The following is a 17018-nucleotide window of genomic DNA, read 5'->3' on the forward strand; positions in this document are numbered from 1 at the left end:
TATTGTCACTTACCACTTACATGGAAAGGCGACTGTTATAAGAATTTTTTATTTTAAAATCTATCGCCTTTGTGCAGTATAATAATTTCAATACAGAAAGTTAGTTGTTATTTTTAACACACTCTTTGTAAGACATAAAACGATACCTACACACTTTACGAATAAGTGAACGATATCTGTAATTCTGTGCTGTAATTTTGTAGCACACCACGCATATTAATATGACATAAACTCACCATTCACTGCATACTATATTACTTGCTCTGTGCTGCAACGATGTAACAGATTGGCGCGAGTGGTAAGTTCGTTACGGAGATACAGGATGACTAATCCTTTAGAAGATAACGACGAGACTAGTGAGGAACAAAATATTATCCTAAAATTATATATTTATTGGATCCGTAGCAAGTTCCTAGCGTGAATGATCCGTTACAGAGTAAATAAGCGACTTGTGTGAACTGAGTGAACTGAAACTGACCTATATCCATTTACTGGCAATTTGATTATAAATTGACAAGTGACGGCTGTCAAAAAAACGTGATAGTCCTCGTGTTGAGAATTTTGGTAAACATAAGTTATAAAATTATTATAAATCTCAAATCTGTTTGTTATAAGAAAAACATCTAAAACTTTATAATCACAATGGAAGAAAATACGCCATCAGTTAGTTTGGTATCATGTATGCACTTCGTACGCCGAGGCGTCGCAAAGCCGGTCCCCGAAAAGGTACACTTAACATTGCTATTTCAATAAATAACTAATTTAATATTATAACGGAATACATAAGGCCAGGCAACTTTACGTTTTAATTGTTTCCTTCGTTATAATATGCCAATTATTAATTTTGTTGCAGATTGAATTGACTGAAAAGGAACTTGAAAAAATTATCAAACAAACAGCTGATGATTTAAGGTAGCACCAATTTCCGGTTAAATATTTGATTCGATGTCCCCGAATTTCATTATTTTGTGCTGTTTAATCGATAGCTGGTAGTGGATTTTCTTAACAAACTGCTTTTCTTTTCCAACAAAAATGCGTAGTTTTTGTGAAAATCGAAATTGAAAATTATTTTTTTTAAGGTTATTTTTGTACTAAAAACGACACTTTTATACCATTGTCGTATTAAAACTTCTAGTAATCTCGCACACAGGCAATATTTTTAAATATATTGCCGTATTATTAATTTATTTATAACAATTTCTTAAATTATATTACCTGAAAAATGTAAGTTTGTATTTACCACGTATTTACGACATGCCATTATAGATAATAAATGTTATATGACGCGTTCACAATTGTAGATAATAAATATAATTCGAAAGTGATTTTTAAAATGAATTTGTAAAAAATAATTTTAAGGACAGCGCTAGTCGTCCGCTAAACGGATTAATAAAATAAATTAGTTGTCCGATTACCGGATGAATAAAATAATTTAATCATCCGATAATTCTTTAGAGAACTGCCGCACGTATTATAGGTTTTTTGTGGGGGGGAGGAGAGGGGGGAGGAGGGCACACGTAGGTATTTGATTTTTTTTGCGCGTCGACGGAGCCCCGCTTAGCGGGGCTCCTATTTCTGTGTAGTTTTTTTTTTAAGAAACCTAACCTAACCTAACCTAAACTTGATTTTTTTTTTGCGCGTCGACGGAGCCCCGCTTCGCGGGGCTCTTATTTCTGTGTATTTTTTTTTAAGAAACCTAACCTAACCTAACCTAACCTAAACTTGATTTTTTTGCGCGTCGACGGAGCCCCGCGAAGCGGGGCTCCTATTTCTGTGTATTTTTTTTTTAAGAAACCTAACCTAACCTAACCTAACCTAAACTTGATTTTTTTTTGCGCGTCGACGGAGCCCCGCGAAGCGGGGCTCCTATTTCTGTGTAGTTTTTTTTTTAAGAAACCTAACCTAACCTAACCTAAAGGCCATTTTTGATTTTAGAGAAAAGTTGTTCCTATAAAACATGCTTATATTAGCGTAATCTTTACGATAAAACAATAATAAATAGGTGTTATAATGACACCAACTCCATCAAAAATTTTCTAAGTCCTGAGCCCCCTTTGCTTTAGTCCAACCCAACTAGCTTTAGTGTTAAAAGGTTATCTAGTAATCCGAATAATTGGACGATTAAATTATTTTATTCATCCGGTAATCGGACGATTAAATTATTTTATTCATCCGGTAATCGGACGACTAATTTATTTTATTCATCCGTTTAGCGGACGACTAGACACTTCGTAATTTTAATTTAGATAGCATTTGATAATAACAAAAATTTTACGATACATAAATAAAATACAAACAGGTTGTTTAAACCTACGTAGTTTTTTTTTTGTTTGAGTGGGAATCGCCCTAAAGTCGCTTCTGGCACTCGCCGGCCGCTGCTGCGGCACGCTCGCTTCGCTCGCTCGGCTCGTGCGGCAGTTCAACAGTTAACCTAACACGCTCGTCGCTTCGCTCCTCGCTACCTATTTGAATACTAAAAGTAAAAGTTAATCGATTTTAAAAACTGAAGCAAGTGAGCTATAAAAAAAACATTAAAAATTAAAATGTATCATTTATACTCTATGATAAGCTAGTATATTTGTATTGCTAATCTGTGATCTGCGTCATATTAACTAATTTGTGTTATCTGTGGCTTGTTGTGAATACAAAATATGGAACGATTTTTGGCTATACTAAATTGTTAAAATACTATTTTAACAAAATAAATTGTAATATGTAAATAAAGTAATAGGTACGTAAATATATTTAAAAATAATGCGTGTGAGTGTGATAATTAGACATTTTGATACTATAATGGCTTAAGATTTTACTTTATGATGCGTTTTTAGTACAAAAATAACCTTAAAAAATATCATTTTCAATTTCGATTTTCACAAAAACTACGCATTTTTGTTGGAAAAGAAAAGCAGTTTGTTAAGAAAATCCACTACCAGCTATCGATTAAACAGCACAAAATAATGAAATTCGGGGACATCGAATCAAATATGCAGCCCAATTTCCTTTCCAGCTTTCCGCCCGCGGCTTAAAACTTAATAAATGATGTACTGAAACCTTCTTCGAGAATCACTCAATCTATGAAAAAATAGCATCACAATCTGTTGTTATAGATTTAAAGATTTAAGCATATAGAGAGATAGGGACAGAGAAAGCAACTGTTTTATATTATGTCAATATCAATATCAATGTGTAGAATTATTAATTATACTTATCAGTAGCTATAATATTTCCCGATATTATAAACATATTGCAGAGTTTAATACAAAAACTAAATAATCATACTTAAATGTTTAATATTGTTTTCCGTTACTGCAATTTTCCTTGTTGAATAATATATTTTAATTTATAGGTTAACAGAACAGGGTGATGACAACAGTGACAATAGTGACTCAGAAGGCAATGAAGCAAGTGCAGCTCCTGAGCCTGCAGATCCCAATGATGAGTTCAACTTTGAGAAATATGATGAGGAAGATGATAGTAATAAATATTTATATTTAAATCTGAAAATTAGCCTTTATTTTTGTGTATAGGCAGCTTTTTGTCAAATATTTTTTAATTGACTCCTGATTGCATGTTATTAAAATTTCAATACTTGTTAAAAAGCTAGGCTAATTTTATCAATAACTATACTTTTATGACCGATTCAACGATACTTTTTAATTTAAAAATGTAGTGTAAATGTGTAAAAAATATTACATATTTAATTAATTAATTTATTTATTTAACTCTTTAATAGTCGTACAGAGAGGAAACCTAAGAACTACTTACAGATAGAACAGAGTACAACTTTTTTGGCGGCCTTATCACTTAATAATGATCACTATTGGCTATATTTAATGTTTAATATGTTTTATTATTTTATCCACAGCCAATCCCATTGGTCTGGGAACTATAGCCACATTGCCTAATCTTGGAGATCTGAGTGAAGATGTTAAAATCAGGGTAAGGAAATAGTTATACTTTAAAATCCTATAACTTCTATACTTCTTGTTGCAAATTCCCGTGATTTTGTTAAATTAAAACATTTTTTTTATCTTTTTCATTTTCAAAATATTCAACATCTTTTGCAAAATTATGTAGGTAATGTAGGTTTTGCAGGTAAAAAAAATAGAGTGTGTTCCGAGCTCTGTCAGAAGTGAAACTTCTTTAGCAAGATTAAAAAATAACAAAATCATCGCCTTATTGCACGATGGTATTTTCTCTCAATGCATCAAAAAAACGTTCACTTCGAAAACAAACAAATGTTTTTTCATTAAACATATTTTGTAAGGATTGATTTTTATCAAAGTATTCAATTATAACCCATTAAAAAATTTAAAAGTGAATTTTTGGTTTTGTTCATTATAATATTATTGTTTTTATAACAGACAGATGGTGCGGACAGTGATGAAGAAGATGACATAATTAAATCTGATGATAACCTGCTTTTAGTGGGCCATGTAGAGAGTGATGCTAGTATTTTAGAAGTTTACAGTAAGTATTAGATATTATTAAAATCAGGAAATGTATGCTTAATTTTTCACTATAAATCCAATTTTGAGTAAGATATAGAAGAAAAAAAATTGTATCTATCTATTAAAATTGTGTTTTATCTATACCAGAACCAATCAGCAATAGTTTATATTAGTAGTATCCTACTTATATTATAAATGCGAAAGTTTGTGAGGATGTGTGTGTCTTTGTTACTCTTTCACGCAAATTCTACTGAACCGATTTCAATGAAATATAACACACATATAGAGGGTAAGTTGGATTAACACATAGGATAGTTTTTATCCCGGAAATCCCACGGGAACGGGAACTATGCGGGTTTTCCTTTGCAAACGCGGGCGAAGCCGCGGGCGGAAATCTAGTTTTTCATACTTCAATATACCAATACTTTTACATATAATTTAACATTTTAATAAAAACTAAACCTCTTTTTTCAGTATACAACAAAGAGGAGGGATCATTCTATGTTCACCATGATATAATCTTGCCTTGGTTCCCATTGTGTATAGAATGGCTGAGCCATGATCCATCAGATCCACAGCCTGGTGAGTAATAGTATGTTTTATTTTATTTATTTATTTGGTCAACCAACATTTGTTTACAATGATTCCTTAATATAATTATTATTATATAACATATAGTTCTTGCGATAAAGTAACAAATAATTAGAGGTAAACACAGCATGCGCCAATTATACAGAGCTATTTCTTAAGAGTATAATACAAAATTATTTTTATTATTAAAAGAATAAGAATTTTTAATTAACAGATGATAGATGATGACAACAATTTAACCCATTGACCACCGAGCGGCCCGATCGGGCCGAGACACAATAGATTTTCTATTGTGTCTGTGATCCGAGGACTGACGGATTAAGGTTTCAATTTTTGTATATCCTTCACTATAGAACGGAGCTTGTTGGGTGTATGGAAGAAGATGTCGATTTTATCACTGTATTTATTGATAATTTTTGATAGTCTGGGTAGTGGGGAGTTGGCCCCGGAAACGGATTTGCGGAGTGGAGGAGCTAAGGGGGTTATTTTAAAGCGGGGATATCTAGCCGGTACACGAATGTTGAATCTTGCTAGTAATTGGGGACAGTTAATTTTATTATTAAAAATGTTAGTGTTAGTATATTATATAACTATTAATTAATTATATAACTTATATAACTATTTGTAAATCAATTTACTAGATACCTTAAAGTGTATATAAATCTACAATAAATTTGTCACACATAAACCATTCCTTGGTACATATAAGGATTATAAAATTGAGTGTGGAAATTACCTTCTAGATTCTAGAATAGTTAGCTATAAAATTAATCTATACTAATATTATAAAGAGGAAAGGTTTGTAATTATGTATGTAAGTACATATGTATGGTTTTCACGCATAAACTACTGGACCGATTTTGATGAAATTTGGCACAGACAATCTTTAGACCCTGAGAAAGAACATAGGCTACCTTTTATTGCGAAATATGTACCACGGGCGAAGCCGGGGCGGACCGCTAATTATTTATAATATTAACAAATAAAAAAATATTCTTGCTAAGAAAAGCAACATACAAAAATAATATCATCGTCAAAAATATAAAATCACTGCAAAATCTGAAAAAAATAACTACAGCGCGATGCAGCGTCTCAGCGCCATCTAGGATCGATATAACTCAACATCGCTTAGACAATTTATTTGCGAAACTATAATCAAAATAATAGATTTGATATAAAACAAATGTTTCAGTAAATTAATAAAAATTAGCAGTTATAAACGATTTAACATAATTGGTTTTATTTATAGCATATATTATATATCTATTTGAAAAAGTTTGTCAACCATAAATGCCTAATTCACACAAGTTTTGTTAGAAATCTTTCAAAAACTGAAAATAAATACATACAATATATTTTCTTCCACTGTCATTGTTTGAATAAATTTTTTTCAAATATCGAAATTTTTATATAGCATAAAAAATCAACAATTGATATTATTTAGGTAATCTCTGTGCACTGGGTGGGATGGATCCCGTTATACAAGTATGGGATTTAGACATAGAGAATTGCTTGGAACCAGCATTCAAACTTGGTAAAAAGCCGAATAAAAAGAAGAAAATACAGCGCGTCGGACATAAGGATGCTGTTTTAGATTTGTCATGGAATAGGAATTTTACGTAAGTATTTCGACTAATATTTAAATGTAACCGATTTTCTTTCATTTATCTTTTTAATGATAGCATAATTTATAGCTATGTATTTTAAGAGTAAAATGACTGACATTAGGAAATTGGGAAATTCAAGATGCCGGATGCTACCGCCTAATTTTGGCTTCATTAATTTTTTGGATGCAGGCTGATAAAATGAAAGATTTTTAAATGCGATGTTTACGCAGGGAGTTTTAATTAAATATTTTATTTTAAATTTTATTCAGGTTATTTATTTGTAGACCAATATTTCATAGAAATAGTAAATGTGTTCCCGCGGCATCTCAATTTTAATTTATAAATTTCAAATAAAAATTTGGAAAATTTTCCCCGTTTAATCAATCATCTTTAAAAATCCTTCATTTACACTTTCCTTGTCACCTAGGCACGTGATGGCGAGCGGGTCTGCGGACAACACAGTTCTGTTGTGGGACCTCGATCAGGGCACGCCGCACACGAAACTCGATTACTTCCAAGATAAGGTTTGTTGTGTTTTCTAGTTTTCTATGTATATTTTTGTAGTTATTTTCTGTGTTGACTAGAAATGTTACATAATACTTATTTATGTGGGATAATAATCCAGGACTATTTTGAAGTCTCGGTCTCATTTCAGAGCGTCAAAGCTTAATTTTTTAAACATACTTTTAAATACTCTAGGTCCAATCGCTCGTATTCCACCCGCTAGAAGCGCAAACACTACTAACCGGCGCGTGCGACGGTCACGCGCGTGTCACAGACTGCAGGACACCAGACGCGCACCGCACGTGGGCGCTCGGCCCCGAGATAGAGCGCGTGCTGTGGGATGTGCACAGTCCCTTCTGCTTCGCGGTGAGTGTTAGCTGTGCGCGTGTCACAGACTGCAGGACACCAGACGCGCACCGCACGTGGGCGCTCGGCCCCGAGATAGAGCGCGTGCTGTGGGATGTGCACAGTCCCTTCTGCTTCGCGGTGAGTGTTAGCTGTGCGCGTGTCACAGACTGCAGGACACCAGACGCGCACCGCACGTGGGCGCTCGGCCCCGAGATAGAGCGCGTGCTGTGGGATGTGCACAGTCCCTTCTGCTTCGCGGTGAGTGTTAGCTGTGCGCGTGTCACAGACTGCAGGACACCAGACGCGCACCGCACGTGGGCGCTCGGCCCCGAGATAGAGCGCGTGCTGTGGGATGTGCACAGTCCCTTCTGCTTCGCGGTGAGTGTTAGCTGTGCGCGTGTCACAGACTGCAGGACACCAGACGCGCACCGCACGTGGGCGCTCGGCCCCGAGATAGAGCGCGTGCTGTGGGATGTGCACAGTCCCTTCTGCTTCGCGGTGAGTGTTAGCTGTGCGCGTGTCACAGACTGCAGGACACCAGACGCGCACCGCACGTGGGCGCTCGGCCCCGAGATAGAGCGCGTGCTGTGGGATGTGCACAGTCCCTTCTGCTTCGCGGTGAGTGTTAGCTGTGCGCGTGTCACAGACTGCAGGACACCAGACGCGCACCGCACGTGGGCGCTCGGCCCCGAGATAGAGCGCGTGCTGTGGGATGTGCACAGTCCCTTCTGCTTCGCGGTGAGTGTTAGCTGTGCGCGTGTCACAGACTGCAGGACACCAGACGCGCACCGCACGTGGGCGCTCGGCCCCGAGATAGAGCGCGTGCTGTGGGATGTGCACAGTCCCTTCTGCTTCGCGGTGAGTGTTAGCTGTGCGCGTGTCACAGACTGCAGGACACCAGACGCGCACCGCACGTGGGCGCTCGGCCCCGAGATAGAGCGCGTGCTGTGGGATGTGCACAGTCCCTTCTGCTTCGCGGTGAGTGTTAGTGACTGCAGGACTGAGTAATATGTCAGGTAAGTTAAGTAAGCAACTGACACCAAACCAAGTGCAACTGACACCAAACCAAGTGTAACTGACACCAAACCAAGTGCAACTGACACCTAACCAGGTGCAACCAAGACCAAAGTCCGGCAGGTGCAGGTTACGATGCGACGGAGCCCCGCTTAGCAGGGCTTCTATTTGTGTACAGTTTTTAAATAAACTGAACCTAACCTATCTCGTCATATCGAATGCCCGTTTTATAATTTAACGGTCGTCAATAAATTAAAGGCGATCGAAACGGAGAAGGCGGGTAAAAATATGAAAAAAGAATGTCCTTCTTAATTAAAACATATTTTATTAAACTACCCACTATAAATTTACTATTATTTTTCTCTATAATTAGATGAGCAACAACGAAGGCAAAGTGGCGTACGTGGACTGCAGACAGGACGAACCGTTGTGGACGATACAGGCACACGAGAAAGAGGTTACAGGTATGTTGTTTATTTAGGAAATTGGGAAAAAAATAAAACTTGAATCTCTGTTTCTTTACTTATATAAAAACTAGAATAAAATACGTCACTCAGGAATAATGTTTTCTAAAATAATTTTATCGTTTACTAATTTAAAATGTATTATAAAATTGGTAAGTATAAAAAATTAATTACAAAAATGTTTTTTTTTTCATTCTCACTACAACATCATTCAATTTCTTTTTAATATTTCATCATTTCTTACAATGAAGAAGAAGTTGAAATATTTTTTATTAATTTCAGGTCTAATTCTAAGTGATAAGATACCCGGTTTGATGATAACCGTTGGTACAGATGCGAAACTAAAGACATGGGATATAACTAGGTGAGTGAATATTTATTTAATATCAGATTGCTAGCTGTAAAAGACGCTGAAAAATAAATATAATTGTAAAATGGTCTGCTATACAATAATGCTAGGCGTCCACTAGGCGGATCGGGCCGGGCCGCATCGCAACGCAAAAATACGCCGGCCTATGTTTTGTATGAAACATCGTCCATTAGCGACGGATCGGGTCGGGGCGGGCCGCAACGCATTGGCGGATATCGCTTCGCAGGCGGATTTCTGCCGGCGGTGCGCTGCGGCCCGGCCCGCCCCGACCCGTCTAGTGGACGCAGGCAGGCGGATGTGAGCGGCGAGCGTCTGTTAAATAAAATCCGCCGCGCCCCGTACAGGTGGACGCAGGAGCAAACAGCGCGTCCATTAGAGACGGCCCGTTGCGATGCGGCCCGGCCCGATCCGCCTCTAATGGACGCCTAGCATAAGACAATTACAAGTTTAACAGATTTTAGTTGGTTCGCTTTCTGTGTGATAAATGAATTCTCGGAAATCTTTGAACGCATGTAAAAAATTTGTAAAAATAATAAAAAAATTAAAGTAATAACTAATAATAATAGGATGAAACAGTAAAGGCATAGTAACACATACGAAACCAAACTTGATTATCACACATTTATTACCACAAAACTTATACAAAAAAAAGACGTCTCGGGGACTACCGCGGTAAAGCTATTGCATGCTATGCCTTCAAGCCATACCTCCGCGTTCGTTGGAGTGGGGAGCGTGAGGTTTTTCGTTACTAAATTTCTGGATTCGGTCCCCGCGATCAAGGCCCGCGATAGAAGCTATGCAATAGCTTAAAAATTAAATTAAAACATATCAGTAAAGGCATAGTAACACATGAAACAAACGTTATTTACTACCACAAAACTTATAAGTACAAAAAAAAATTGGTTGTCTGTAAAGTCGGTTTACTGACGATAGTTGAACGTGACAACGTCCGATTGTGCTTCTTTGTCGCTCGTTTCGCGCTCTCACTTACACTTCAAGCCTTAACATGGAACGCCTCAGAGCGAGGTAACGCCGCATGAGTCATGTTTTTTCGTGCGTGCTCTATCGAATTATAAGACATTGTCACGTCAAAAAAAATAACGTAATCAAAATTTTTATTCCCAGTTCTGGGGCCGTGCAAGTGAGCGAGCGGGCCGGCCGTGTTGGCCAAGCGTTGTGTGCAGCCGCCTGCCCCGACCACCCGCTGGCCGTGGCGGTGGGCGGCGACAACAAACAGAACTGCATCGAGCTGGCCGACCTGACCAGCAGTGACGAGGGTGAGTGTGTGTGTGTGTGTGTGTGTGTGTGTGTTAGGTGACGTGTGTGTGTGTTATCTATACTAATATTATAAAGCTGAAGAGTTTGGTTGTTTGTTTGAACGCGCTAATCTCAAGAACTACTGGTCCGATTTGAAAAATTCTTTCGGTGTTAGATAGCCCATTCATCGAGGAAGGCTATATACTACGCCAAGACCAACAGGAGCGGAGGCACGCGGTTGAAACCGCGCGACACAGCTAGTGATGATATAATAATTCAGTTTGCCAGCTTTATAACTGGATGTGTGCTTTAACTAACTGTAAAGAAAGAAATTACAGCAGTATGTTTGACAAAGTTCGCAAACAGTAACCTCTATTAACATGTATGTTATAGTAATATCTCCAATAGATAGATAAATACTGCTATCGCTATCGTTTGTCTAATTTTGAAAAGAAGAAGGGGTTGGTCATGTTTATAAATATAGCTGTAAGATGGGGTAAAAGATAAGATAAGAGATTCAAGATTGAGATTGAGATATATTTCTTTAATATATTGGGATTAGATGAGATTGAGTTTTATGACGCACCGGGCGGAGCTCCACTCCGCCCGGTACGGAGTCCGAATGCGAACTGAACGTGTGTTAAAACTTAAAATAATAATTAATACAATATAATAAAATATGCACCATCGACGCATTGCATTCCGGGAACATGTACCTATTGTCTGTACGATTAGGTAATCGTACATGTTCCCGGGGGAGAAAAAGGTGAAGGTTAGTAACTTGATGAAAGATGAACTTAAAACTAACAAGGTGATATTACAATTTTGTATCTATTTACTAAATGATTGTGTTAGTTATGATTACAAGATGAAGATACAATAATTATAAGATTAAGATACATTTGTTCTTTACGATAGGGTTACAAGATTATGTTACAATTGTTTTTTATAATAGCGTTAGAGATTCACTTAAGTTGGGAAGCGAAAACACTCGAAAGATTTAGTCATGTTTATTTACGCGCACATCACACTCACTATTTCACTAACACTTATCACATAATCACTTTTCACTGGGGTTGGAGGTGGCCGGGCGGGGACCGCGACACTGGTCGCAGCCTCCACCGCCGGCTCTGCTGAAGCTCGTCGACGACGCAATTGTTTCCAATACGTTATTATTTCCACAAACAACCACAACAACCAGGATTCCAATTAACATATACTCATACAGCTCCCATATCAAACGAATCACTCATAAATAAAATGTTATTATAATATTCCATTTCGCCGAACTCGTGCGCACGCTGTAATATTATAGCTTCGCATTGTGTTTAAAATATGTTCTCTTATCATGGTACATATTATTTTGAGATATGAATTCTATGTTTTCGAGGTTTTAATTTCTTCCTTATGATAGTCGGTAGATTCATTAATAGTATTTATATCATAGTATTTACGAAGGTAACAGTGATAGCTTAACAATAGATCGTTTCATAGTAAGATAGTAAGATAATTATAATCATCACATTATTTTATAATGTAATCTCATCTTGTAAAGGGTTCAAAGATTTTCGATATTTCGGACAAAAATTGTCGCTTTGTAGGATTTGAGATCAATTCCGCCGTAAACCCGTACTTAAATTGGCGCCATCTAAAAATTAGGATTTGAAGGTCTTTTTGCAGATTAGGCGCTCTATACATGAGATCATTAAAGGTTAATCCATTTAAGGTTTTCTAGGATGCGTCGAACAACTCGCAAGGCTGTAGTTGATGACTCTGCGCGTAAAATGCGCGGTAGGTGGCCACTTGGCCTTAAGTCGGCGTGCGACACACAGGGTATCATATATCCGAGTTCTTTGTATTCCAATATGAATAGCTTATTCTCGCGTGCTAATTGACGTTGTTTTATTAATTTGTTTTCTAATTACATAAATTAGGCGATACATTTAAGATTTTGACGCATCCAATTTTTCTTCGAAATTTTCTTTTAAAGGTCTTCCTGAGATAGATTTAAAGTAAGATTTAGAGTAAGGTACATCCTTCATTTCCCATAACTGCTGGATGTTGCTATTTAAATTAAGATTACATTGATATATTCATTTTTTTTAAGAGGTATTTTTTTTAAAGTTGAGATTTGTGAGCACTGATCTAGAAGCGCTCTCATGTTAAGGTGAGATCCATCTGCTGCTTGAACCTTGATAATTACAGTAGCTAGTAATAGGTATTTCGCTGGGGTCACATGCAGGAAGGGATACTAATGTGTTCATATTTTCTTGTTGCTGGCGTAAAGGTTTCGAATGAGCCCCGTGTAACCTTGAACGTGAGGCTTCCGGTGTCATATTTTGTGACGTGAAACATTCATGTAAAAGGGTATTATGATTTTTATTACATTGCTTACACAATATCTGTGAAAAGCATTTCATTCCTTTGTGGTAATGTAGGCAGTTGAGGCAAAGTTTCATGTTTTCAACCGTTTTTCTTCGCTCATAAGGATGCATTTTTAATAAAGTCGGACATGTATAAAGGCGATGTTCGCTGGAATTACACATCGGACACCGCTTGCGTTTTACATTTGTTATATTATTGGAATAAGTTACTTGCGAAATAGCATGATTTGTAGAATATGGATTATTAAAACTCTGTTTAAATTTATTATTATAACTTTTAGAAAAGGGTGATTGATTCTTGTAGTTTCTTAAATGTGTATGCTGATTTGATGGCTGATTAAATACTTTTGTTGTGTAGCTTTCATGCTTTTTTCGTGAGGTCTCTAGAGTCATAAACTTAGTTTCTAAATACTGTAAAAAGTCTTGCAATACAGGTATCTCTCTGGGCGACTTTAAGGATTGCATATAATCATTGTATGTCTCTGGGTCTAACTTCTGAGATAATATACAAACAAGGAAAGGGTCCCAAGATGACACGTTAATTCCAAGGTTTTCAATTGCATTAATGCTCTCATATGTTGAATCCGAATAATATGTAATCCGAATAATATCATGAATCCGTTTAATATGTTGATACGACTGATATTGAATATTAGGGATATTTAAGAGGTTATTAAGATGAGATGTAAAGATTAATCGCTTATTATCGTAACGATGACTGAGGATATTCCAAGATATGAGATAATTGTCGGAGCTAATTTGGAGATGTTGGATCATTTTTTCAGGCTCGCCCTTAACTTTACTCTTAAGAAACTGTAACTTTTGTGCATTAGATAGTGACGGATTATTGTGAATAGTTTCCGTAAATAGATCTTTAAAGGAAACCCATTGCATGTAATTTCCTTCGAATGTAGGCAGCTCTACTTTTGGGGTTGATTTTTCTATATGAGATAGAGAATACATCTTTTTATTAATATCTTTTTTTAACTTATAGTAATGTTTTTCATAATTAGTAAATTGTTCTTCATATTCAGCGTTCGTTCCGCTCAATTCGTTTTCTAATTCCCAATGCAAGGTATCAATTGCCGACCAGCGGATTTGCAAGGACTTTAGGATATCCTCAAATTCCCACTTTTCCGATATAAGATCAAGATTTATGTTTGAAACAGTTCGCAAAAAAGCCTTAAAATTAGTTGTTTGTTTTTTCATAAGCTCTTCCGTTTTATTTATATTGGAGATATTGTTGGGAGGTTTTTCTTGATATTCATGAGAGGTTGACGGGGTTTGAAAGGTTGGAGGTTGTAATTCAGGGTTTTCTAAAGATTTATAATTTTGCAAGGCTGTCTTTATGTTATTGTATTTTTTCTTAATTTGATCATATCTATTGAATGCAAAATACTCATGAGAGTGATCATTGAAAGATAGAAGTGTCATGTGGTTGTTGTGGAAGTCTACAAAATATTTTTCTAACGTTTCTAATCGTTTTCGTATATAATCGGGAGTCTTTCGCTCCGCTCCATCCTTTTTAAAGTTTATATGTAGCTTATCCAATGCATCTATTAATTGCTCTTGGGTAGCTAAAATATCCTCCATCGACATTTTTCAAAATAAGAGATAAAATAAGAAACCTTACTTGGTTAGCTTCAAGTTACGCTTACGCCGCGCCGAGATGTGAATTATTCCGTCGATGTGTAGAGATGCGATGCCTTTCCAGGGCACCAATGTTGAGATATGAAGATGTGTGGTGCCTTCCTAAAGCACCGAGGTTGAGGTGTAGTGTCCCCCCAAGACACCAGGGTAGAGATGTGGAGATATATGTGGTGCCTTCCAAAAGCACCGAGGTCGCGATGTGATCACGGAAACCAGAACCACGCACACAAACACAGCACAAACTTTATGCACACTTTTTGTCCCGGTCCCGCAATTCACCGTTTGCTCGAAGGACCAATGCAATGGGATAAAAATATATGAGATTAGGGATTTGAGATTGAGATTTGAGATATATTTATTTTTAACTATGAAGAAAACATAGAATTCATATCTCAAAATAATATGTACCATGATAAGAGTACGATTAGGTAATCGTACAATAGCAGTCATGGATTCCTTGACTCTTTTTAAATATAAAAAACTCGTTAAAGAGTGAACCCTATAGATTTTATTATTTTATAATTGAAGAAATTAATTTCTAAAATGAAGATATCTAATTTGTAAATTCATAACTTTATTCATGTAATCATTTTTTTTTTGCAGTCATGAACCGTTTCGGATCACGCCCTCAAGTCACAGTGTCAGCAGAAAACACAGAAGCTATGGAGTCATAGACAATAATTTTTTAGATTTTTAAGAAAAATAAAATTTATATACATATTTAAATCGTGTTTTACTCTTTAAAATATCTACTGTTATGAGTTTCGGGGGTGTTATAGTAAAAATCCAAAGTGTTTTATAATATTTTTATTTCTAAAAATAAAAAGGAATGTAGTTATAACAATAAAATATAAATGATTCAAAATATACAGTTTATAAAAATACTGGTAATCCATAATTTGGAAAATACTGCCACCGCTTTGAGAATATCCAAAAACCCAATCCTTTATAATTTTGATGCGTAGTCACTGCAACAAAATTATAACTTTTAGAAAGGTACTTTTAACTTATTTACCTACAAACTAAAATCTTACTAAAAATTATACTAATTTTATAAGGGCAATCAATTTATGCGTTACCGCGAACGCTCGCGGCGGCGCTCTGAGCGTTTTGTATGAAAAAAGAGGATTGTCCGCTGTATGTCTAACACACCGCTTCGGCACCGCAGCCGTCCGACACGAAACGCATAAATTGAAAATGCCCTAAGGGCTCCCGCACACGGGCCATCGGCCACAACCACAAAACGCCGCCACTGGCATATCATATATATATAAAGCTACACTACCACTCACTCACTCACTCACTGACTGACATCGGTTTTCTCGGAAACTACGTGGAAAGTTGGGGGGATTTCGACGTGATCGTGTAGAGGTGCTCCGATCGACCAGAGGAAAAATATAGCGATCTCGATCACCTTCGAAAACCGAGTGGACCCCTGGAGGTGCGCAAAAACGGTGGTACCTGGAGGGGGGGTGTCTGAACAAAAAATGCTCGGAACTGGTGGCGATTACCAGGGGGGGTGGAAAAATGGGGATTTTCGCGAAAACAAGATGGCCGCCGTACTTTGCCAAAATCGCCGTTTATGAATCCTTACGTCTCAAATTTGGCACACGTGCTCTGTTCGAGCCAGCGAGTCGATCGGTGCCCCGTTCGAGTGGCTCCGGGCCCCCGTTTCCGACTTCCATACAACGTAAAATCCAACGGCCCGCGGAAACGGTGCGAGTTGGGTGGGGGGTCCGGGAACTAAAAATGATCACCACCCTGGGACGCTACCAGGGAGCCATAGTGGGTCGCTCGATTTTGGAATTTTTCCATTTTTGGCGCAAACATAAAAAGGTGCCTATAGCCGAGGTGGTGCAATGGAGAAACACACCAATGACGTATTCTTACTCGCCCAGCTCCCAGGATATCCAGAAAAATATGAAACCCTGAACTTTCTCACAGCCCGCAAAGACGGTCAACGGCCCGCGCAAACGGTAGCAGCTACATCTGGGGTGCTCGAACTAAACTTGGAGTAGACCTTGAGCAATTACCACAGAAAGTGAAAAAAATTCAAAATGGCGGAAAAAATGGCCGCCGCCATACAAATGCTAAAACGGCCATCGCTGGTCCGTTCGCGCTGAAACTTGGCACAGGGGCTTTAATCGAGCCTCACATTAAGATGGCATACTCATTATCGAGTTTCCAAAGCTGGTTTCCAAGTTTCATACAACGTGAAATTGGACGGCTCTCCGAAACGGCGCTAGATAGCCGGGGGGTGTAGAACTAAAAAATGATCAGGAACATGGGGCGCTACCAGGGCAATCGAGAAATTTCAAATTGGACGCAATTTTTTTTTCAAAAATGGCCAATTTTTCAAAGCAAGATGGTGGCGCCGG

The 17018-nt window shown here is 37.4% G+C and overlaps 1 protein-coding gene across 1 annotated transcript; it reads left to right on the top strand.

The window, feature by feature from the left end:
- Positions 1-524: 524 nt before the first annotated feature.
- nclb (PWP1 homolog no child left behind) lies at positions 525-15366 on the top strand. The gene is made up of 13 exons (XM_090120061.1): positions 525-726; positions 854-912; positions 3347-3474; positions 3866-3939; positions 4365-4470; positions 4926-5033; positions 6487-6661; positions 7077-7173; positions 7349-8479; positions 8889-8979; positions 9262-9343; positions 10475-10626; positions 15244-15366. Exons 1-13 carry the CDS (start codon positions 643-645, stop codon positions 15312-15314), a joined length of 2358 nt encoding a protein of 785 aa, XP_089976187.1. The 5' UTR covers positions 525-642; the 3' UTR covers positions 15315-15366.
- The last annotated feature ends 1652 nt before the right edge of the window (positions 15367-17018 follow it).

Source organism: Colias eurytheme, chromosome 3, assembly GCF_061535395.1.
Source record: "Colias eurytheme isolate Ceu_HAF_F1 chromosome 3, ilColEury1 Martin Lab GWU primary, whole genome shotgun sequence".
Taxonomy (NCBI): Eukaryota; Metazoa; Arthropoda; class Insecta; order Lepidoptera; family Pieridae; genus Colias; species Colias eurytheme.